The sequence below is a fragment of the Belonocnema kinseyi genome, chromosome 10 (assembly GCF_010883055.1).
Source record: "Belonocnema kinseyi isolate 2016_QV_RU_SX_M_011 chromosome 10, B_treatae_v1, whole genome shotgun sequence".
NCBI lineage: Eukaryota > Metazoa > Arthropoda > Insecta > Hymenoptera > Cynipidae > Belonocnema > Belonocnema kinseyi.
Window position 1 is genome coordinate 58,694,695 of NC_046666.1, and position 26,314 is coordinate 58,721,008.

Sequence of the window (26,314 nt, forward strand, 5' to 3'; positions counted from 1 at the left end):
AGTAGAGAATTTAACTATTTTCTTGAAAATCCGTTGTATTGGTTTTTTTATGAGTTAGATTTTTAACAGGAAATTTAAGCAATCTATTTTTCGTTGAAAATGTATCTTTTTTTAATGAAAATTCAAATATTTGGTTGAAAATTTATATTTTTTATTCAGCAATTAAGCCACGTGTTTTAAAATTGATGCCCATTGTTCAAAATTCGCCTTTTTTGTAGAAAATTCGTCTTTATGGATGAAAGTTCATATTTTTTGTGTAAAATTCAATTATTCCAGTTGAAGATTCATAATTTTAATTGAAAATTCATCAGTTTGGTTGAAAATGAATTCCTTCAACTGAAAAATTTATATGTCCATTCTGGTTGAAAATGGATCTTTTCTTGTTTAAAATTCAGCAATTTGAATGAATATTTACCTTTTTTAATTGAGAATTCAACTGTTTCATTGAAAATCCACATATTTGATTAAAAATCTATTTTTTTTTGTTATTGAAAATGATTTTTTTCTTTGCAAGTTAATTATTTTGTTTTAAAATTCTTCTTTCTGGTTCAAAAGTCAAGTGTTCTGGTTAAATATTTGCCAATTCAGTTGAAAACCCATATTTTTGGTTGTAAATAAAATTAATTGGTTGATAGTTAAACTGTTTTGTTAAAATTAAGATTTTTTGTTTGAAGATATATCATTTGAAAGAAAAAATTCATTTCTTTGGTTGAAAGTGTAACTAATTTGTTGAAACTAAATTTTTTCAACTAAATATTTTACTATTCCAGTATATAATTGAATTATTTTACTGAAAATCCATTTTTTTCTTTTTGTTGAAAATTGATCTTTTCTTGTTCAAAAATCAACGATTTGGTTGAATACTGTATTTTTTTAATTGAAAATTCAACTATTTCATGAAAAATGCGCGTATTTTGTTAAACATTGATTTTTTTGTAGAAAATGATCTTTTTCTTCGCAAATTAGTTTTTTTGTTGAAAAATTCTTCTTTTTGGTCAAAAAGTCAAGTATTTCAGTTAAATATTTATAATTTTAGTTAAAAATTCATCTTTTAGGTTGGAAATAAAATTACTTAGTTTAAAGTTAAACTGTTCTGTTAAAAAATAATTTTCTTGTGTGAAGATTCATAATTTTAAATGAAAATTTATCTATTGTTGAAAATGTAATTAATTTGTTGATCAATTGAATATTTCGTAATTTTAGTTGAAAAGTCATCTGTTTTGTTGAACAATAATGTTTTTAACTTAAAATTTAATTATCGAATTTTTGGTTAACAATTGATCTTTTTTAGTAAAAATTAATTATTTTTTTGTTGAAAATTTAACTATTTCAGTTGCAGACACATTGTTTTAGTTGAAAACTAACATTTGTGAATTAAAATTCAACTATTTCAGTTGAAGATTCATCATTTTATTTGAAAATTTATCACTTAGTTAGAAAATTGAACTATTTTCTTGAAAATCCGTTATTTTTGGTTGAAAATTAATTTTGTCAATTAAAAGTTGAACTATTCCATTTTTGTATTAAATTGATAATTTTAGTGTAAAATTTAGATATTTATTTCAAAATTAATTAATTTTTCAATTTTAGTTGACCGGAGAAGTTGAAAAATTTGACCGGGAAATGACCCGAATTTGAAATTGTCCGCTGAATCGGCACCCTAAATACGTATACTATTGTTTTTCGAATGTTAACCGTATTTTTTGTTTGTCTTTTTTTTAGATCAATAGACGATGTGCGATTAAGTGATACTTTAGGCCTCGTTAAATTTATAATGCACAGATTGCCTCTTGTCACCGAAGACGCATCCGTTCCAGAATACAAAAGGTTGCATCCTTATGCTTGCAAAAGTGTAGAAGAATTTTTAAGTTACAATATTGGAAAGCAGAGAGCCTATGAGGTATTTATTAATGAATATATACGATATCTTTATGAAAAAAGTAATGTTATTGTTAAAATCTATTAAATTTTTGTGAAATCGTTTAAATCATTGAAACATTTCTGAATTGTTTGAAGACTTTGCGAAATATTTTGAAATATTAGGGTTGCTACAGGTCAGGAAATTTCGAACAGCCCAGAAAAAGTCAGGAATGTCAAGCAAACCTTAAAAGAGCCAGGGAAGTTTCTTTAAACTGAACTTGAAGTTAGTCTTATTATTTTTTTCTGTATATACAATTTTTTTTAGAAGTAATTCCTTTCTGGTTGAATATTCAACTGTTTTGTGGAAATTTCGTCTTTTTGGGCGGTGAATATTCAACTATTTTGGTAAAAAATGTAAGTGTTTTGTTAAAAAAGAACTTTTCTTTTGAAAATTCATATTTTTGGTTTAGAAATTTATATGTTTTGTAGAAAATTCGTGTTGGGTTGAAAATTCGACTATTTTAGTAAAAACTTGAACTATTAGGTCGAAAATTAACTTTTCGTTGAAAATTCATATTTTTGATTTAAAAATGACATTTTTCTTATAGAAAATACGTCTTTTTGACATCAAAATTCAACATTTTTTTAAAATGAAAGGTCTTAGTTGGTAGAAAATTGAACTCTTATTGAAATTTCTTGTTTTCGGTTTAAAAATACATCTCTCGTTCTCGAAATTTCTTATTTTTTTTGTAAAAATGTAACTCCTTGGCTAAATAAATAATTTTTGCAACTTCATCTTAAACTATTCCATATTTGGTTGAAAATTCATCTTTAAGTTGAATATTCAACTAATTTATGAAAATTCATATATTTTATTAAATATTCATCTTTCGTGATTAAAAATTTAACTATTTGATTGAAAATTCGTTTTTTTTTTGTAGAAAAGTAATAGTAAAACTATTACATTTTTCGTTGAGAATTCATCTTTATTTGTTAGAAATTGAATTTTCGTCGAATATTAATGATTTAAAATGTAAATTTATCTCTTTGGTTAAATACTGAACTATTTTGTTTAAAAGTCGTTTTTTTTACTGAAAATTATTTTTTTGCAACGCAAAATTTAGTTTTCAGTTTTGGTTTAATTGTTGTTTTTTTTTATTGAAGCTTCATTTCTTTATTTAGAAATTTATGTTTTTTATTAAAAATGTACCTATTCCATTTTTGATTGAAAATTCATATTTTTGTTTGAAAATTAATTTCTTTGGTTAAAAATTTAACTGTTTGGTTGAAAGTTTGTCTTTTTTAGTAGAAAGTTAATCTTCGTGGTCGAAAATTTAACTAGTTGGTTGAAAATGCATGTATTTGATTAAAAATTGGTCTTTTTTGGTAGAAAAGTAATCTTATTATTTTAAACTTCATTTTTTTAAATAAAAAATTTAATTTTTTGTTTAAGATTGAACTTTTTTGTTCAAAAAATGTTTGGTAACTGAATATTTTACTATTTTATTTTTGGTTGAAAATTAAACTTCTCTAGTTCATCTTTTTGGTTAAGAAAACAACTATTTGCCTATAAATTTGTTTTCTTGGTTGAAGATTTATCATTTTTGTTAAACATACATTTCTATGGTGGAAAATTAAACTGCTTTATTAAAAATTTGTTTAGCTTTGGATAAAAATTAATTTTTTTTTAAAGTGAAAAAATGATTATTTCATTTTTAATTTAAAATGTACCTTTTTAGTTTAAACTTAATTAATTTGTTTGAAAACTCGTAATTTTTATTCATCTCTTTGATTAAAAATTTTAGTCTTTTATTGAAAATTCCTTTTTTTGTTGCTGAAAATTAATTGTTTGAACTGAAAATGTATTAATTCCAGTTTCTGGTTAAGAAATTGGCTTCTTGAGTTGAAAACTCAACCATTTTTTTGAAAATTGATAAATTTTTAGCAAAGAAGGTTAATTTTCGAAAAAAAACTGATAAGTTTCTTTCGAAAATTAACCTTTTTTGCCAAAAATTCATCTCTGGCTAAAAATTTCACTATTTTGTTGACCAATTTGTTATTTTCGGTTCAAAATCATTTTTAGCTGAAACTTTATGTATTTTGGTTGTTAAAATTCGTCTTTCTTGGTCGAAAGTTAATATTTTGGTTGAAAAATCAACTATTGTATGAAAAGTTAATCAATTTTGTTTAAAAAGAATTACCTCTGAGCTGCAACACATGCGGATTTACAATTTTTTTAGTAAACATTTTGCGCCAATCTTTAGGATAAATTTTGAAAGCATTTGTTTGCATTAACATTATTGATATTTTAGGGCTGAGTTTATTTCTATACCTGAAAAAAGTTGTTAACTGTCCGGGAAAACAAAATTTGGTCAGGGAAGTGAAGGGAATTTTGGAAATATGATTTTGTAGCCACCATGAATGTTTAAAATCTGTTAAAATCTTTTGAAATTTTAAAAAACTGTTTTGAAATCTAACGGAATCTGCTTGAAGTATATATAATTTTTGTGAAAATATGGAGGTTTTTCTAAAATCATTGAAATATTAAAAATATTTGTGAAATCTGAAATCTTTTGAAGTACTAGAAGTCTTTAAAGTCTTTGCAATCTTTCGATTGAATTTTTCCAGTGGCAAAGAGCGAAAGCAGTTAGATCATTATTAAAAAAGAAAGTTTCCGAGGATGAATTATGGAGTGTTAAGGAATTAATTATCTGGGCCAGGCGGCACGCTTATACTCCTATTTCTTCAATTACCACTGCTGAACAATCTTCGGCAAAAGAAGCAGCGAACCCCCTGAAATCTGGTGAATCCATTTTATCCACAGCCACGGAACCTGTCGAACTCAATAAATGGCTGTCACAATCTAGCAAAAATGTTCAAGGAGGTAATCCCGGTTCTGAGTCGGATGAGGAAATTGATGTTGTTTCGGAAGAGAAACCAAATGGTAAAATTTCCCGTATTTTTTTACAGTAAGGCTCTTAGTGTACGTTATTTTTAGTTTTCAGAAATGTTTCGCTTAAAATTTTCAACTTTATTAATTTATTTTAAACAAAAAACGCCTTTTTATCATAAAAGATGGCTTTCTAACAAAATACTTAAATTTCAACAAAATAATTAAATGTTTAACCTAATAGTTGATTTTTCAACCTAAAAAGATAAATTCCCAACAAAAAGGTGTCATAGTTTATATTTTAATAAAAAAATATGACATTTAAAAAATAATAATAAAAATAAAGAAATAATTTAAAAATCAAAGACGAAACTTCAACAAATAACGATTTTTCACTCATGTAAGAAAAAAACATGTATCTAAATTGTTGAACCTTGAAGCCAAAAGACGAATTTTCTTTCAAAAAATCGAATTTTTAAACCAAAATATATTATTTTTAACTGAAAAAGATCACTCTTAAAAAAGCAGCCAATTTACATTTTCACTTAATAATTAATTTTAAAAAAGGCTCATACATGAAACAGTTTAATTTTCAAATAACAAAATTAATTTTTCACAATATATTTTAACTTTTATGTAAGTAGTTTAATTTTCAATTAAAAAAGATAAATTTTCAACAAAATAGTTACATTTTCTATTAAGAAAGATTTTACTTGACTTTTTATGATCAAAGTAAGAGTTTTTAAACTACCAAATAGTTGAATTTTGAGTTAAAAAAGATGTAATTTGTACAGAAGAATTTTTTAATAAAAAACGACAATTTTTTTTATAAGTGTAACTTTTATCCAGAAGAGGTTTTTAGTTCATCTTTCAACAACACAATATAAATTTTTCACAAAATAGTTCAATTTTCAACAAAACAGTAGAATATTTAAACCAAATTATGACTTTTTAACAAAATACTTTAATTTTCAACAAAAACTGTTGCATTTTTATCCAAGAACGATTACATTTCTTTTGAAACAAATGTATTTTTAAGTAAAAAAAAAGAGCTGAATTTTGATAGAGAGAATATTTGAGTTCTCTTTTTAACACCAAAATATTAAATTTAAAAAAAAAAAAACAATTTTCTACGAAATAGTTAAATTTTCATAAAAACAGCAGAATTTCCAATCAATAATTAGGACTTTTCAACAAAATAGTTCCTTTTTTATCCAAGAAAGATGTAATTTCTGCTAAAACAGGTGAATTTTTTAACAAAAAAGTCAAATTAAACAAAAGAGTTGATTTTTCATATAAAAAGATTTTAATTGACTTTTCAAAACAAAAATACGAATTTGAAACAAAAAGTAAATTTTCTAGGAAATAGTTGAATTTTTAATAAAACAGTTTTATTTTTATCCAAGAAAGAAGCAATATTTCTACTAAAGAAGATAAACTTTTAAATCAAAAAGACAAACTTTGAGAAAAAAAATAGTTTTCACTTAAAAAAGATTTCAGTTGACTTATCAGCAACAAAATATAAATTTTAAATAAAAGGTTAATGCATTCAATTTTTAATTCAAAAAGACGTATTTATAACAAAATGTCATGATTTAAAAAAATAACCTGTAGTTCAAGTGTTAAAAATGGAAGATTATTTTACAAGACGATTTTGAATTAATTAACAATTAAACAGTTTAGAGATTTTAACGTTGAATATTTAATTGTTTCAATTCGAAAACCTTAGTAGTTTAATAGATTTGAAAGTCCAATTGCAACTAATTAAACTATTTTCAATTTTGAAATAATTTTAAAATAATAAATTCTTAAGTAAACGCTTTTATTCCATTTTAAATCGTATTAAAATATTGTTTTAGTATAAAATATTCCGTTTTTAACTCATTAAATTTGAAATTTTAAAATTAAAATAAAGATTTTTTACAAATATTTAACAATAGTTGACTGTTCATTAAAAATCAGCAATTTAAATAAAGTTTCCAGATCTAAACAATTTGAAACTGAATTGTTGGGAATATAAAACTTCTAATCGATAAAATTTCAGAATTCCTGTAAATTTAATGTTTGCACGTTATAATTTTAAATTATCCATTCAAAAAAATATTAATTTGAAACAACATGAAATTAAAATAATCTAACTTAAAAGGGTTTATGTATAAAAAAACGTTTGAATTTCATAATTATAATGTTAAAAGAAAGGGAAGAACTTTTGGTATTTTTTTTTAATGAAAGAGGAAATTTTTTCCCCTACATTTTCATTGAGTTCAAAAGGATTTCATTTTTTTTCTGAATTGAAAGAGAGAATTTTTTCTTTTTAGTGTTTTTATTGAGTCGAAGGGGGAGGGGTTATTTTTTAAAATCTTTTTCCTGAATTCAAGGAGCGTAATTATATTGGTTCTCAATTTTTTCTGTCTTGGAAGAGGACAATTTTTTATTTTTGGATTTTGGAAGTTGGAAGGGACTCAATATTCGTTATTTATTTATCTTTATTTTTAGCATTTTTATAGAGTAGGAAGCTGGAATTTATTTTAAGAATTTTGTAAACTGGAAGACAAACTTTTTATTTTCAATTTTTTCTTGTATTGAATGCGGATAATTTTTTATTTGTAACATTTTTATTGAGCCGGGCGAGAGGAAAATTTCATTTTCAATTTTTTCAAAATTGGAAGAGGGGGAATTTTTTAAAAAAGATTTTTAGAGTTGGAAGGAAAAAATGTTGGTTTTTAATTTTTTCTGAATTGGAAGAGTATAATTTTTTATTTTCAACATTTTTACTTATTTTTAAGCGATGAAATTTTAGTTTTTCATATCGTATGAATTGAAAAAAGAATCATTTTTTAATTTCAAGTTTTTAATTGATTTGGAAGAGATGAAATTTTCGTTTTAAATTTTGTTTGAATTGGGAGGGGACCTTTTTTGTTTTTATCATTTTTATTGAGTTCAAAGGAATTTCATTTTTTTCTGAATTAAAAGAGATCATTTTTTCTTTTTAGTGAGTTAATTGAGTTGGAAGAGACGCAATTTTCGTAACTTATTTATTCTTATTTTTAGCATTCTTACATTGTATAAAGCTGAAAATTATTATAAATTTTTTGTAAACTGAAAGAGGAACTTTTTTTTTTCATTTTTTCTGTGTATTGAAGGATGGTAATTTTTTATTTGTAACATTTTTATTGAGACGGGCGAGAGGAAAATTTCATTTTCCATTTTTTTCTAAATTGAAATAGGGGAAATTTGGTTATTTTAAAGATTTTTAGAGTTGGTAAAAAAAAATATTGGTTTTTAATTTTTTTCCTGAATCGATGTAGATCATTCTTGGTTTCTAGAATTTTTATGAAATTGAAGGCTGGAAATTATTATTTTTATTTTTTTCTGAATTGGAAGAGGTTAATTTTTTATTTTTCACATTCTTTCGAATTGAAAGGGTGGACATTTTTGTTATTTTTTCTAATTCGTAATTGGAAAATGCCAATTTTTTCTTTTAATAATTTTCTTGAGTGGACTGTGGGCGAATTTGATATTTTTTAAATTCAGATAAATGTAGGAACTTTTTTCAATTTTGTACTGAATCGGAAGTAAGACATGTTTTAACAAAATATTTAATATTTTAGTTAAAAGGAAGGATCAATGAAAATGATAGCACCGATTTATCTCTTTTACCAGAAATATTTGAACTGTTAGTTTTTAAAAGTTCAAAATAAAAACGTTTGCTTTTTAATGAATCTTAATTTCAAATTGATCAATTCGAAAGTGTTGAAAGTTTCCATTTTATACATGTAAATTATTGAACTTCTGAATAAAAAAAAATCTTATAAGCTTTAAATTCAAAGGTTTAAAATTTTAAAAAGTTCTGCTTTGAATGATTTAATTTAAAGTTCAGTTTTCATTATTTCAAATAAAACCAATTTTAGTTTTAAGAGTTCGATTTTTTAAATTTCAATGAGAGTGAATAATTTTTGCGAACCGGAATCAACCGGAAATTATTTCCTGGTTTAAAACATCCACTCTGAAAGTTTCATAACTGCATCTGACGAATATCGATAATAATTCTTTGATTAATATATTTTTTGCCCTTATTTCAGAAAATCACAGAGTTAATGACGTCGAAACATCGGACGAAGCTTTGATTTTGGATTTGCCTCCGGAATCAGAGTCACTTTTTACGTTTGTTAACGATACCGCTAGGGAAATTGGAATTAAATTAACGGATGAGGAAATTATTCCAGATGTTCGACACTGTGCCGCAAGTCATGTAATAATGCGGGTAAGTTTTTTTTTAATTTATAGCATTAACTTTTTTAATAAAATTTTCTTTTGGGATGATATTATTTGATTTAAAAAACATTGTAAAATATAAATTATTTTTTTTCTAGGCGGTTCAATGTTTTGTGGATGACCTCATCAGGTTATCTCATTCGAGAGCGATAGACAGACTTGGAAATAAAAATAGGTGTGTAATAAAATTGAAAAGTCATACATTATGGGCTATTCAAAAACCACGTCACGCTATTTTGAAAATTTCCACAAAATAGTTAAATTTTCTACCAAGAAATATGAATTTAAATTAAAATACATTAATTTTTCAACCAAATTGTTAAATCGTTAAATAAAAACAAACAATTTTCAACCAATAAGCCAATCTAATACAATTTATTACAAATTTATTATTAATTATTATTAATTTACTATTAATTTATATTAATTAATTTATTTAAAAAGATTACAAAACACATTTTAAATTCTTCCCTGCAAATTTTGAAAAGAGTGTAAAAGTTTGTAAAGCAAAATTTTGCCACATTACATAATTTTAAAAAAATTGAGTAAGTTCGAGAGATATTCAGAAGTTTTGAAACGATTAAAAAATAATTAAAACTTGTAAAGATTTTTTAAGAATTTTACATTTTGAATAATTTTTCAAAATTTTAAGAAAAAATAGAGTCAGTTAAAAATATTTTTAGGAATTTAAAGCGTTTTAAATAGATTATAAATATTTGAAAACTTAGAAAGATTTTCGAAAATTCATTAAATATTTCTTGATTTCTGCCAAACTTCTAAAGGTCGTAAAAATCTTTGAAAAAGACTCGATATTTTCCTTATATTTTGAAATCCTGTAAATAAAAAAATATCTCAAATCTTTTAGATTCTTTTTTGATACGTCTAAAATATTCAAAAATATATTTTTAATTTTCCCAATTATCTTATAAAAATTATGTCTATATAAATTTAAAAACTAACTGATAATACTTATTTTCTTGTTATAAATTCTCGGGATTTAATTTGAACTAGAATTGAAATGTTCAAAAACTTTTAACTACAAAAATAGATAAGTATATCTATACTTTATGTGAAAAAGAATTTTTTTCATCATAAAAAAAACCTTTTTCCATTTTTGCTCTGAGATTTTTTTCGCTGATTTCTTTTACTAAAAGTTTAAATATTCCGGTAAAAAATTAATCTATTTTGTTGAAAATCCGTTTCTTTTAGGAATTAGATTTTTGGTTTAAAATTGGCCTTTTTTTTATGAAAAATAACCTTTTTGGTTCAAAATTGATATTTTTTATTTACAAGTTAAACTATTTTCTTGAAAATGTATGAACTTTGTGAAAAATTCGTCTTTCTTATATAAAATTAATCTCTATGATTTACCATTATTATTTTTGGTAACAAAATTCAGCTTTTCCAGTTGAAGATTCTTCATCATTTTAGTTGAGAATTCATCAGTTTGGTTGAAAATTAATGCCTTCGACAGCAAATTTAGCTCTTCTATTTTTGATTGAAAATTCCTTTTTTTTCTACTTCAAAATTTTTAAATTTTCATGAAAATGTGGTCTTTTTTAATGGAAAATTTAACTATTTCTTTAAAAATCTACGTATTTGGTTAAATAATCGATTTTTTTTGTAAAAAAATATACTTTTCTTTTAATTTTAATCTTGTTGTTTAAAAATGCTTATTTTCTGTTAAAAAGTAAAATATTAACATATTTTTCATTTTAGTTGAAATTCTTGTTTTAGGTCAGAACCAAAATTACTTCGTAGAATGTTAAATTCGTTTGTTAAAATTACTTTTTTTTGTTGAAGATTCATCAACTAAAAATTTAAATGATTTCCATTGAATATTCCATACTTTTAGTTGAGAATTCATAAGTTTGTTTGAAAATTAATTTCCTCCACTGAAAATTTAACTGTTCCATTTTCGTTTGAAAATTAATATTTTCTAGTTCAAAATTCGACAATTTGGATGAAAATTTGTCTTTTTTATTTAAAAATCCACGTAATTTTTTAAATAATCGATTTTTTGGTAAAAAATTATCTTTTTCTTTTAAACCTAATCTTTTTTTTATGCTTCTTTTATCTTAAAAATTAAAATATATCAGTTAAATATTTATCAATTTAAATTTAAATTCCTTCTTTTAGGTTGGAAACGGATTTACTTGATTGAAAGTTCAATTCTTTTTTCAAAAATTACTTTTTTTTGGAAGATTCATTATTTTAATTCAAAATTCATTTGTTTGGTTGTAATGAAAACTTGAAACTAATGAAAGCATTCATTTTTCACTCAAAATTTAATTATTCCATTTTTGTAGAATTTTTTTTTGTAGAAATTGTTTTTCTTCGTTAAAGGTTTATCTTTTTTGTCAGATATTTAATTATTTTAGTTACAGATTCATCATTTTAGTTAAAACTGTAATTATTTGTTGAAAGTTATTATTTTTTTGTTTGAATTTTTGTTTTGGGAAGAAAGTAATTTTTTCAACTGAAAATTTAAATTATTTTAATTGCATATACCATACTTTCAGCTGTAAATTCCTCTGTTTGGTTGAGCATTAATTTTTGTAATTAAAAATTTAATTACTTAAGTTTTTATTGATAATTTATCTTTTTTATTAAAAATTAATTTTTTTTCAGTCGAACATTCAACTATTTCGGTTGAAGATTCATTGTTTTATATAAACACGCATATTTTTGTTCAAAATTCATTAGTTAGGTTAAAAATTCTTTTTTTTATCTGTTGAAAGTTAAGTTTTTTTAACTGAAAGTTTAATTATTCCATTTTTGGTTGAAAATTTATATTTTTTAGTGAAAACTTAAATTATTTGTTTAAAAAATCATTTATTTTGCAATTTTTTGCTCTATTGTGTTAAAGGATGCTTAGAATGAAATTCATGAATTCAAATAAATGTATGAATTTTTGGAGAAACATTAATATGTTACTTTTGGTAAATCGAAAAAATTGAAAAACTTGACCGGGAAAAACCGGGAATTAAAAATCGTCCGCCGAATTTCCACCCTAATTTAAATACTTTACGTTTAAAATAAAACCACTCATTTTAATTTTGGCAGCGTGACGCAGCTTTTGATCAGCTTTTATGAATAAATTGTCCTTCAATCGATTTTTTGTATATATTAATTTACTTTTTATATTCCTTACAGAAACGTAGAATCGATAAACTTAGAAGATGTGCGCGAGGCTCTTTTTAATCGTGAGGAATTCGATATTTTTACAAATGCGGGACTAGGAACTCAGCCGAGTGGCGAAGATTGACGAAAGGAAACTAGCAAAATGAAAATAAGACTAGTAAAGTTGAAATCTTTGAAAAATTATCCTTTCGAATTTTCAAAACAAGTTTTCGCTTTTTGATTATTTGCAAATGCCAAAAACATCAAATAAACTGAATTGGATTAATAGAGTCAAAGAAAAAGAAGTGGTTAAACCATAGCCAATGGGAATATTACAGCGATTCGTAATAGCTCAGCAATTTTTCCGTTTTTAATTTGAACATCATCGAGCAAGAGAATATTATTTTAGGTACAAATTTAGATTTGTTTAAGTATGTGCTTCCAAATCTTTTAACATTTATTATTTTTTTTACCGATTTTGTAAATAATTCGTCGATCGAATATATTTTTTACTCTAGTAAAAAGTCTACTTTTTCCCCTGTGTTTAATTTGGAATAATTGGGCTTAATGTTAATGAATTTTTTATCAGGTAAGTATTTATACATTAAAAAAATAAGAAAATATGAAAGTTCATATTTAATTTTTGTTTGAATTATATTTTCTTATAATAATGATTGCTCAACTTGAATTAAAAAAAAGAATATTGTACTGAAAATGTACACAAGTAAAAAAGTCCCTCTCACCCTTGGAGCAAACGACATTTTGCATTACAAATGGATGATTTGAGACATTTATCGATATACAGTCATTATTTCAGCCCATTTTAAATTTTGAATAAAGGAAGCATGATTTACGGTAATTTTAAGGGTAATTTATTGGGGTGGCCGCTGGACCGGGAATTTTCTGAGACCGGGAAATGACCGAGAATTTTCTGAAACCGGGAAATGACCGGGAATTTTCTGTGACCGGGATATGACCGAGAATTTATTTCTTGACCAGGAATTTTACAATTTTTCAGAAGAAAAATCTGTACAAGTTCGATTTCAACACTTTAAAATAATTAGGTGAATTGATATCTTTTTCAATTATGATATAATTCAGTGTACAATGCGTAATTCAAAAATGTTTTACTTTAAAAAAATCTTTATTTTAGTTTATTTTCAAGCGTATATGTTTAATTTAAAGAATTTAAAGAGCAGTCTTGAACACTTACACAATTAAAAATTAAAACCATTTGAAGTAAAAAATTTTTGATAAAAAACAGTGTTATTTTATAATCTGTAAATATAAATAAATGAATAAATATTTTTTCAAGTGTAAGCATTTTTAAGTATTAAAAACTAAACAATAATTTGTTTAATAAAACGATTCTAAATTCGTCTAAAACTTTGAAGAATTTTTAAACTTTCAACGTTACAATTTTTATTCTATTTAAAAAATGTTTAATTTGTAAGCGAAATTGTTGAATTTTCATGTTTAAATGATAATTCAACACTCTTTATTTGTAGAAGAAATTTGAGTAATTTTAAGAGATATTCAGAAGTTTTAAAAAGATTTAAAATTAATTTAAAACTTGAAATAACATCAAGTAATTTAAACGAAGTGTGTAATAATTTTTTTCAGCACTTCCAAACATATTTTAAAATAAATAAAATTTTTCCTACAATTACAGAACTCTTTTAAAATCTGTTTAGATATTCTGTTAAAATAATTATTTAAAATGAAAAATCATTTTCAATTTTCCTAATAATATTAATAAAATGTTTTTATTCTTTTGGAACCTCTCACAATGCTTAAAAACCTGCTAAATTTTTGTTTGAAATCTTTAAAAAATTAGGTTGTGGGTATTTGTGCCGAAATTTCCATACGAATAGTCGAATTTTTTCGGTACACGCACGTCGTTTACATTATTTGATATCATTTTAAGTTATAAATTATTATTAATGTAATTAAAATAACTAACTTAAATAAAATAACTTAATAATATAATTCTGAAAATTTTTGAAGTTTATTGATTGATTCTTTAATTTAGATTATTGAAAATGTAAACGTGGATTTATATCTTTGGAACCTAATCTAAATTTTTGAACTCTATAATAATTGATGAATCTTCACAATTCTGAATTATGCAGATTATCTGCATTTCATTGAAAATTGTTTAATTGAAAATGATTCTTAACTTCCAGTTTAAACGTGTAAATTGTTGAGCATTTGAATAACACATTTTTGTATTGAAAAACTTTTAAACTTAAATTTTAAAGGTTTAAAATTCAAGAGTTCCACTTTGAATGCTTTAATTTGTTGTTTATTTTTTTAAATTAAGTGGAAAAATGTTGAGAATAGAGTTAGATTTTTTAATTTTTGTTGACCGGGGAAAATGTTTGCGAATCGGGAAAAAACCGGGAATTTGTTTCTTCGACTAAGACGGTCACACTGTTTACGGTAACTTACCATAAATTGCCCAAAATTCAGTTTTAAAATATCTATATATTTCCTAAAATTTATGGAAAATTTCGGTCATTTATTATAATTTTACAGGTAAATAAGTTAATTTACCATAAATTATGCAAAATTCAATTTTAAACATTACTATAAATTTCCGGAAATTTATGGATTTTTTTTTGGTAATTTATGGTAACTGAAGATAAATTACCCACAATTCAATTGAACCCGATACCTTCATCGCTGTTTTCTTATCTACGTTACCCGTTTGCGGGGGAAACTCACCTGGTCTCTTGAAAATGTAGTAAATATGGATACAAAATTCTGGAAAATTTTATGAATTCCTTTTGCACCTTCTACTTTATGATATAATTATGGAATTTGATATTCGTGAAATCAGAATAATAAACAATAAACAAACTCGTGATTATTTCAGTTTTGCCTTGGGTCAATTTATCCCCCTCCCCCCGATACGGGAAACGGGTTAAAAATGTTTATAAATTTGTGGAAATTCATGGAAATTTTTAATCACTTACGGTAATTTTACAGGTAAATATGGTGAATTATCATAAATTATGCAGAATTAAATTTTAAACATTTTTATAAATTTCTGGAAATTTTTGGTAATTTACTGTAATTTATGGTAAGTGAAGATAAATTACCCAAAATTTAAGCTAAATTTAAATATAAATTTGCAGAATTTTTCGATAAATGACGGTAATTTTTTCAATTATACATATATGGTAAATTTCCATAAATTACCCAAAATTCCAGTTTAAACATTTTTATACATAACCAAAATTTTTGAATTTGTTAATTAATGTTAATATTGCAGGTAATTTATGGTAACTGATGATAAATAACCAAAAATTCAGATTAAAAATTTCTAGAAATTTTCTGAAATTTTTGGTAATTTCATCAATTATATATGGTAAGTTTTCCAAAAAATGACCGAAAATTCAATTTTAAACATTTTCATAAATTTCCGGAAATTTATGTTTTTTTGTGTGTAATTTATAGTAATTTTACAGGTAATTTATAGAAATTTAGGATAAATGACCCGCAATTCAAATTAAAAATGTGTACATTTGCGTAAATTTTCAGTCATTTATGTTCATTTTACAGGTAAGTATGGTAACTTACCATAAATTATCCGAAATTCAATTTTAAACATTTTTATACATTTCTGGAAATTCATTAATTTTTTTATATATGGTAATATAACAGGTAATTATGGTCACTTAAGATAATTTACCGTAAAATTCTATTATCTGCTACTAAAATTTCCTTGCAGTTTTTACTGTGAGTGAGTTGAATATTGAAAAATGCAAACTCGTAATATCATTTTCATTAATCATCTCTGATGTCACTTTTCAGTCCCTAGAGATTTAAAAGTAGAGATTTTGTTCTGCTTCATAGGCGTATAAAAAGGCTGAAGTATATTACAATCTTATCCTTTCTATATATACAATTATTTACAACTGTTTGCAAAAAGTCTTATATCTAGTCCCTTATCCCTGCGATAGCGCAATTTAGGACTTATTAGCAAACGAGTGAGCGAGCGAAAGAAAGCGAGAGAGAGAGAGAGTATGAGAACGCAAACCTCCTTGATTTTCCATTCCTCTCCTACATCCTTCCCATACATGCTCCCATGTTTCCTTCTCCCATTTACATATTTTACACCCCCTATTCTCTTCTTTTTTCCAATACATCCCCTCCCTTACCTCGTTTCTCAATCTAAATCTTGCTATTCTGGTCCACCTTCTCTCTCCCCATCCTTTTTCTAAATATACTTTGGTACTCCTTCCTTTTTTATCATCCTATACCATTTATTGTATTTTGATTCTTCAATCATCTTCCATCTTTCTATTAATTGTCTGTCCCTCTCCCTTTTTTCCAATTCTTCATAGTTTACTCCAGTCCCCTCTTCTATTTCTCTAGCATTAAAAACTCGCTCCTTTCTTCTTCCCATCTTGTTAATTCGATCGCCCTCCCTCTCCTCTCTTCTACCTTCATCAAACACTTTCTCGCTAACTCATCTCTTTTTCCCTCCCTCAGCTTCGCCTCAAATTTCCATGCCCTCTTTCCCGCTCTAATACTTAACTTATCCCTTTGCGTTTCTTCTCTAGATTTACTAGATAATTCAGAACATATGTGTTTTCCATTACCCCCATTCCTTTTCTAAGCCCTGTCTGATTCGGTGACTGAATGTTTTTTTCTTCAACTTTTATCTTCAATCTCTCCGACAAAACAGTTACATATACTTTAAACAGTGTTGGCATATGCGTCACACCCCTGCAATCTTTAACCACCTCTCCTTTGCTTTCTTTACTATTGGTAACTACTCCTTCTTTCCATAACTCTGGCCACCCCTCTCCTCTCCATACTCGATTACACATTACCCATGCCCATTTCTCTAATCCCTTTCCTCCATATTTCTATACTTCATTTGGAATCTTATCTATAACAGGTGCCTTTCCATCCTTTATTATTCCTAAAACCTTAATTAGTTCTTCCCTTGTTATATCCTCTTCCTCATCTCTTTCTCTACCATATTTTCCTCCCTTTCTAACTTTTCTCTATACTCTTCGTAGCCAATCCAAAAAGTATATCTTTCATTCTACCGTCTAAATATTTTGGTTTACTCTTTTTCTTTTTTTTCTTTCTCTATTTACTACCTTCCATACCTCTTCTTCCGTCCTAGCCTTCTCCGCCTCTTCCACATACCTTTTATTCGCTTCCTCTTTCTTTTGATCACACAACTCAGTATACTCTTTCTTTTTTTCAATATTCTTTCCCATTTCCTTTTTCTTTTCTCCACTTTCTTGATTCGGTTCTGACCTCCTATTTTCTCCATACAGTCCTCATGCCATCCACTTCTATTTCTCCCTTTACTAAATTCATTTTTGCTTATGCACTCTAATCCTTTTTTTATTTCTCCTATAATTTTTTCCATCTCCTCGTCCATATTTCCCTCTCCCGCTTTGATACTTCTGACCTTTTCTCTAAACTGTTCTTTTCCTTACCTTGACCAATCCCCTTTTCCTACACTTTTTACATTTGCTCCCCTTTTGTTCATATTGCTATTGCTTTTTTGTCCCTCTAATGTCACTATTAAGGAAAGTGATCAGAATGAATATAATCACCTACCTCTAGTTTCTTAACCTTCTCTCTTACCTCATCAGCCACTATCACATAATCAATAATTATTAGTAAATAAAGATCGGAAGTTTCCTCAAGACGCGAAATTAAAGAAGAAATCAATCAAATTCATTTTAGATCTTAATTAAATTTATATTTGATCAAATCCCTTGTTTCTTATTCAAAAAAGAGTTTTCAAACCAAAATCGAACCGTTTTTTTTAACAGCTTCTAGACTCATATGGAATAAATATTAGTTTCATCATAAATAAATCTAATTAAATGTCTATTAACCTTCTAAAACTTGAAATTGAAATGTAAAATAAAATATTAGTATATTTTTTTATTTCTCTTATTATTTTGGACTCCTTCATTTACAATTAAAATTCTTTCAATATTCTATTACTCACCATTATATTGAAGAAGTTCTAATGAAAAATTATTAGACGATTTTAAATCTTAAAAGTGGTCAAATTAAAAAGTTTCATGCATTTGTTATTAATTAGTAATTTCTTAGAAAAAATTATTTGTTTAAACAATTATTTTTTCACATTTTATCACAAGTTATCGGTACCCTCACAACTGGATAAAATAATTAGAAAATATAAAAAATCCAAATGGTCCATTAAATTTGTTTACAATTCAAAACACTTGTTAAGCTCAAAAAATGTAGCTTTTTGCAAATTTGTTAACATATTTCGATATTTTTTTTAATGTTCACAATTTTTATACATCTTAAACATAATTTTTTCCACAATTTAAATCTGTTTCAACATTATTTTTCGATAACATATCCAAAATTCACACCTCTGAGTAACTTGAACTATTTAATTCAAATCGAACATCATATTGAACAATGAATTAATTAGTTCATATCATTTAAAAAAATGGAAAATTTTTTCTGATTGAGACAAAAAGGTTTATACATAAATTGAAATTATTTAAACAACTATATGTAAGTATCTTATAAAAAGTGACAACAGTAGATAAAGCAATTTATTGACAATTTTTCAAACAACTACACTTTTCTGCCTTGTTCCAGTCGAAAGTTACATTTCTAAAATAAGAAATTACTTTAGCAATTAAAAACAATTTAAATCGATGTTATTGATTTTCGTTTTAAAATAATTATTTCATGTTACTCAGAGAAGGTGTAAATTTGGGATATTTTGTCGAAATAAATGGAGTAAACAAATGAAAACGTTTAAACTTTTATGTGGAAGTAGTGAAAGTACAAGATATATTTCTATGAATTTTTGTGAAGAATTTGCAAAAAGACTACGTGTTTCTGCCTCAATCCAGACAGGAACAACATGAAAGCAAGAAAAGTTTTTTTAAAATAAATTAAAAACAAATTAAATAGACTGAACTGATTTTTTATATTGCCTTATTTGTCCATATCGTAGTGACGATACCAATAATTTTTGCGATAAGAATGAAAAAAGAATGCTTCAAAGAAATTAAATTTGTTTAAACAATCAATATAATTAATAAAAAATATACAAAACAAAAATTTGTCAAAAGACAAAGTTTATAATTAAAAATGGATCAGTGATATTTTCATGATAAATATAGAATAAATTCAAAATGGCGGCTTTCTCAATTTTGGAATAATGGACGTTTTCATTATTTTTCAATAAAGTTACACAAAATTTAATAAAAATACAAAGTCGATGAACTAGAACTTAAGCCCTGCTTCACAGGCATGTTTTCTAAAAATTTGATTTTTGAACAATTTTCTTGTCAGGTTGTCTGACTGATTTATTTAGAATAATTTTCTAAAGCTAATAATAATTTTTAAACGATAAAATATTTTCATTTACATAGAGGGGATAAGATAAAATGTTGCTCCTGACGTTTTTATTCGATAACTCGAACAATTTCAAGGTCCCTTTCCCTTTTCTCGCGACATGTCACAGATTATGAATTAACATCAATTTACTGAAATGATGCATTTTTCTTAGTATATGAGAATAAAATATAATGCAAAATAATATGAATAAGCAGTCCCAGGCTGAGCTACAGAAATAAATGTAAGAAACATTTGATATAATAGTGTTAAACATAATGTAGAAAAGTTCACATTTCGGACAAAATGGAGTGCGAAGCTCGAGGTACGTGATAAGATTGTGTTCGTTTAAGCCGAAGGTGCTTTAACAAAAGAGAATTCACAATCAGAAAATCATGGTTGTTGATGCTTTGAGCTTTAACTTTAACTTTGCTGACTTATAAAACAATCAAGTATTTTCATTTTGGATCTTGAATCTAATTATAGTATCATAAAAGAAGAATCAATTATTCAATTTGTTTGGTTTTTATTTGTTAAAATCTATAAAAACAAGAAAAGTGTACTGATCTTAGTAAAAATTAGAGAGGAAACAATAGAGATGTTTCAGATTTCAATATGATCATAAACATTTAAGGGCAAACCGTGTTGGGACCTCAGGAGGGCTCAAAACTCTCGACAATTGAATTGCTTTCTTAACATACATAAAAATATGAAATGCAAGGAACGCTTCACCCTCTACCGAGCCTTGATATAAGTTGCAGAAAAAGTTTATAAAATTATTTTGTACAAGAAATTGAAATCTATTACATTTCTACATTCGGTACCCTCCTGGGTTCCTAGTAAACTCTCCCATAATTTTTAATAAGTTAAATGAAATCTCAAAGATTTCTATTATTTTTTTCCAAATTTCGAAATCCGTTGCTTACTATAAAGTTCAGTTCTAAGCCGGGCTGTGAATCCGGAACAAAAACCGTACCTTCCAGATTCGGATCCAGTTCCAGAAAGCGATTCCGCAATGGAATGATACACTAATACTTGTTCAATCCCAGAACGAAGTTAGACTTATTACTCCTGGTTCATTTTCCGGGTTCGTTGCTAACCGGAACAAAGCCATAAGCAGGATCTTATTCCGGAACGACAGTATTTTTTTTCAAGGAACTGTTTAAATGATACCTAAAATTGGAAAACTTGATTAAATTGGTGAATTTCCATGAAATTATAAAAAAAAGGTTTTACATAGATCAAAATACGGATTTTGGGTTAAAATGCGAAAATTCCAACATTTTACTCAAATCTTTGAAGATTTTTTCAAAATGGTAGATTTCTATTAAAATGATAACCAGGGGGCTGCCACATCACATAACACCAATTTAGGGTTTAAAAAATCCCAAATTTGGCTCAAATATGAAAATTGTAATAAATCAGTACACTTCTATATCTATGCCTGTGGTCCAAGTTCAAAAAGTATCTTAAAATTTGGCAATTTTTATTAAATTGGTATATTTTCACGGAAGTTAAAATCAGCGGGTTTTCTGAGTCCCAGAACACGAATTTTGGGATGAAATAAAAAAAAAATGTTACTCTAATTTTGACATTTTTTTGAATTAGTAGGTTTATATGAAAGTCACAACCAGGGAGTTTTCCAAGTCACATAATACGAATTGCAGGTCAAAATTTCATATTTTGACATACGTATTTTCATGGGTTTCATTGCCTTTGAAAAAAACTTTTCTGGTGGATCATTCATCGAATTTTGCGTTATTTAGTTATAAATTCAAATTTTTTATTTTTGAATAGCATTTCCCATGTTTAAAACCAAACCTATTATCTCTGTTAAATATTGGTTAAAAATTATGTTGTATGTACTTCTCGTTAAAAGCTTTAATTTCTAGTTTACGCAGTTTTATTAAATTTATCATCAAGGAGTCTCAAAATCGAGAGAGATGATGAAAGCTGGATAGGTCCAAATTACCATGAATCGTCTTTCCTAAAAAAAATACAGTGAAACTCTTCTATAGCGCCGATTTTTTGGCTGACGGTGGGTGGTAAATAACTTATTATAGCCCGCTTCGCTTTTTTTACTCCACGTCTGAGTGATCGCCTGAGTGACAACCGCAGACCTACGCACCTGGCGCAGCTCTTGTGTCCACTACTTGCGGCGCGGTGTCGATTCTCGGAAGGTCTATTAAAGGGTTCCACTGGCGTAAAATCGGATATCATATTTCTGAGAGAGTTTAGATTAATCAATTTAAATAAACCACAACCTAAAAGTTCAGTTCTCTCGTGGCTTCCTCGACCACAAAAAGATTTAACTTAATTTGACAGGAAAGGTCAACCTCTCAGCCGTCTTAATTTTATAATTACAATAATTACTTTACTGTACACGACAACTAATTCTCATCGACAAAAGTGAAATTCTCTTGTCGTTCTCAATGGTCTAGGGTTTTGATTATAGGGCGAAATATCTCTCATCTTTCATTCTATATGCAGGACTACTTAAAACTAGAGCATCACTCGTAGCGAAGCTTTTTTGATTTACAGCGTCACCTTGGTTTGAGATTTTATCCAAGGTGCTAGTTGCATTACAAACCTACTCTATATTGTACAAAACAGGCTAAGCCAAAATAACTCTCTTAACATTGCAGTCTCCTGAGAAATAGAAACGTTCCCTTTTTTCCCTGAAATGCTGATTATCGCTTGGCATTTTGCGCGTCTAAAAATTATCTAAAAATAATAGAATCTACATTTGCGCACCCTTCACAAACTTTGGTGAAAGAGACTAAAAAACACCTCTAAAGGGCCTTTCATAAACTAGGTTACCAATTTTCGGCTATTTACACCCCCCCCCCCGGTCCGACCTGCCTTCCCACGTTGAAGACTGTAAATCCCCCCCCCCTCCAGAAAAAAGTAACGCATCCATTGGCTAATGACAGATTTGACGTCGAATTGAAAAAATGAAAATGTGTAGATGAATTTTCAGCAAACAAGATTAATTTTTCAAATAAGATCATGAATTTTGTAGTAAATAGTAGCCACCAAAAAGGAATATTTAAATTTTGCAGATAAAGAATTAATTGTTAATCGCAAGAAAAAAGAATTTATAACCAAATCGTTGAATTTTAAAGTTAAAAAGGCAAGATATCTACAAAATAGTTGAATTTTCAACCCGAAAATATGATTTTTAGACAAAAAAGTTAATTTTCTACCAAATATTCAAGTTTACAAATAGATTAATTTTTAAGCAAATGGTAGAAATTTTCACCAAAAGAGTTGAGTTTTAAACAAAAACTATCAACTAATTTTCAACTAAAATAAAAAAAAAGATTCATTTCAAACAAAAGAGTACATCCAACTTAAGAGTTGGGATTTCAACAAAAAATATGATTTTTCAAACGAAAATATTAATTTTTTTGACCAGAAAGACATATCTTCAACAAAATAAATGAATTTCCAACCAAATTGTTGAATTTTGAATTCAAAAGCAAAAATGATTTACGAAAAATTGGAATTTTTAACCCGAACATATGATTTTTGGACATAAAACTTACATTTCTACCAAATATTGAAGTTTTCAAATAGTTTAATTTTTAAGCAAAAATTTGAATTTTCTACCAAAATACTTGAATTTTCAACTAAAAATATAATTTAAAAAAGGTTCATTTTTAAACAGATGGTTTAAGTTTTAACTAAAAAAACATAATTTTTCAATTATAAACCTCAATTTTGAACAAAACATGGAATAGGTAAAAAATTAATTCTCCACAAAAAAAGCGAATTTCGAGAAAAATAGTTAAGTTTTTAACTAAAATGAAAAATCATAAAAAAATAATTTTAAACATAAGAGTTTATTCATTATTATAATTAAATTTTGAATTAAAGGTATACATTTTCAGCCCGAAAGAGTAACTTTCTACGAAAAAAGATATATTTTCAACACAATAAATCAATTTTAGAGCAAATTGTTAAATTTTTAAGCCAAAAAGACCAATTTTATATACAAAACAGTTGAATTTTCAATTAGGAAATATGACTTTTGTTCAAAACTTAATTTTTTATCAAATCTTTAAATTTTCAAGTAAATAGGTAAATTTTTAACCAAATAGATGCATTTTAAACCATATTAGCAAGCAGATTTGATGAGAATCAAATCAATCCTTTCTTTGACCACTAATGGATAATACAAAAATTACAAAATTTCTACAAAAGTTCTTACTCATATTTAAACAAAAATGATCAATTTTGAACAAAAAAGTTTATTTTTTATCAAATTGTTAAATTTCTAAACAGAAGGTATGACTTTTAAACAAAGAAGATTCATTTTCATTCAAAAAAGACATATTTTCTACAAAATAAATCAATTTTAAAGAAAATTGTTGAATTTTTAAGCCTAAAAGACGAATTTTATCTACAAAGCAGTTGAATTTTCAACCCGGTAAAATTTTCTTTTTTAAAAATTGATTTGTTAGCAAATCTTTGAATTTTCGTACAAATAGGTAACTTTTTAACCAAAAGGCTGAGTTTTCAAACCAAAAATGTTCCTTTTAATCCAAAAAGTTAATTTTTTATCAAACTGTTAAATATTTAACCAAAATGTATCAATTTTAAGCCCAGAAGAGTAATTTTCATAAAAAAAGAAGGGTTCACATCAAAACAGTTAAATTTTCAACCAAGCAGATTAATTTTACATCATTTTGTAAATTTTTGCTCGAAATAAATGATTGTAGTCTATTTCCTAGCCAAAAATGTACTCTTTCTAATCCCGTTCGATTTTCTTGGTTTTAGACGTGCCAGTCATTTGCAATCATGCCCGCCATAAAAAAAAACAAGAATTTGCATTGACCGCAAGAAACAGCTATAAAATTTTGAAAAAAAGTTATGTCAACTTTGTTTCTTGTTCATTAAGTTTTAAATTACATGTATGAAAATATCCAAACCTATTAAGTCGATTTTTGTTCACTTACCAGCCTATTAAAAATCGCAAAAATTAGAAATCGAGAATGGAGGGGGGGGGGGTACCCTTAAGTATGATTTTAATGAGGGAAATCAGAGCATAGAGGTTTAAAATTAGATTTCCAAACTACCTGGTTTTTGGTTCATTCAGACCTCATCAGAGAATATTTATCGGAAGAATAAATAACGCATGAAAAATTCACATAATACTGAAAAAAAGAATTGAATAGACATTAATTAAAAGGTACTTCACTCTGATATACTTCATATCGTTGGTGAGAAAATGAATGTTCCATAAAATTTTTTTTTTACTTGTAAGCAAATGAAATTAATTTATCGAATTTATAACTGTATCCTATATTTTATTATATCTTGAAAGATCCCTTTTTAAATTAATACTTTTGTTTTTCTCTCTTCATAAATAACATTTAAAAGGACTGAATGATGTCTAGGTCTTTATGAAAAAATACTTTTGTTTTTTACTGCATCGGTATGAACTTAAAAATTGAATTGTCAGGCTTATACTTCTATTTCTTGTTTGAGTCATGAAAATGTTATGTGAAACTTTACAAATATGTCCATGGCATATATATTATGGTCATCTTTCGTGGTCTAAATACGACAATTTCAATGGGCATCCTCATCATTGTCTGAATATTCAGATCCAGAAAAGCTGATGGGATAAAGACATCAACAGCTAGCCACTTAAGCTACTTGAGCTGTATAATAAGTGATTGTAGACAAACTAAAAAATCCACTTAGATGCATTGTATACAGTTTCTCATTCACCCATTTGACATTTATTTAAAAGATTGCATAAATGATTAAATATATCTTAAAAAGAGTCGGACCACATGAAATCCAGAAATTGTACCCCCTCGGCTTCGTTAAACATCTTTTGAAACTGAGAAAATTTTATCTCATTAAACCAGCGTCCAATGCAAATATATTTTGCACAAGTTTGAGTCCAGTCCGCACTTAAATATACTTAGGTGAGAATTTGAGGAAGAGGCCCACTATAATAAACATGTGCAACTATTGATGTCATTAAACTATTTTTCGAAAGTAATATTGATATATTTTATTTTTCAAGTAATTCCAACCTTAATAAAATTGTGCTCTTTGTTTTTCACATTGAAAACTTGATTCTTACAAGAAACATGTTAACTTATTTGAAAAATATATGTTTTTTAGCAAACTAAAGGTCGAACGGAATGCGAACGTAGATTATGTCCTCTATAGGTAACTTATACATACCCATACACACATACATGCACGCTACACAACTATTTTGAATTATTTAGAATAATTTTCTAAAGCTAATAATAATTTTTAAACGATAAAATATTTTCATTTACATAGAGGGGATAAGATAAAATATTTGGTAGAGATATCATACTTTGGTAAAAACTTGTTCTTTCTTTTATGAGCTTGTGTTTGCTAACGATAATATAAAAGAGATTAAGGTTTCTCGAATGGAAAAAGAGCTTCTTTGATTTAAACTGGCAAAAAGCTTCCATTTGGTGTAAAAACAACTGAAATTTTCTCCCCCGGGGCTATTAAACCTCCCTTAAATATAAATATAATTCTCATTTTTATTAATGTTGCATAACAATAAGAGATCCTCGGTTGGCTTGCTCATTTAAGTAATTCGAGAAGTTTCCTCAAACATTGAGTGTTACGGACGCTAAGGTTCTATTATATTTAAAAGTTTTAAAGTTTGTAAGTGTAACTCTGCCTGGTTGAGCAAGGACCCAAGCTAGGTACCATGTTCTAAAAATAGGAAAAGTCCCCGAATATGAAAGTGGGGGTAAGAAGGGACCTGGGGTGGCCTCGGTACAGGCG

The 26,314-nt window shown here is 26.4% G+C and overlaps 1 protein-coding gene across 1 annotated transcript in view; it reads left to right on the forward strand.

Annotated features, from left to right (window-relative positions):
- The window catches only part of LOC117182078 (YEATS domain-containing protein 2), a 39,296-nt gene extending 26,656 nt beyond the window's left edge, over window positions 1-12,640 (forward strand). The window contains exons 6-10 of the mRNA XM_033375103.1: window positions 1,723-1,900; window positions 4,489-4,804; window positions 8,833-9,014; window positions 9,124-9,200; window positions 12,182-12,640. Coding sequence (XP_033230994.1) covers window positions 1,723-1,900; window positions 4,489-4,804; window positions 8,833-9,014; window positions 9,124-9,200; window positions 12,182-12,293 — 865 coding nt within the window. The 3' untranslated portion in view covers window positions 12,294-12,640. The remainder of the gene's footprint in view (window positions 1-1,722; window positions 1,901-4,488; window positions 4,805-8,832; window positions 9,015-9,123; window positions 9,201-12,181) is intronic.
- The last annotated feature ends 13,674 nt before the right edge of the window (window positions 12,641-26,314 follow it).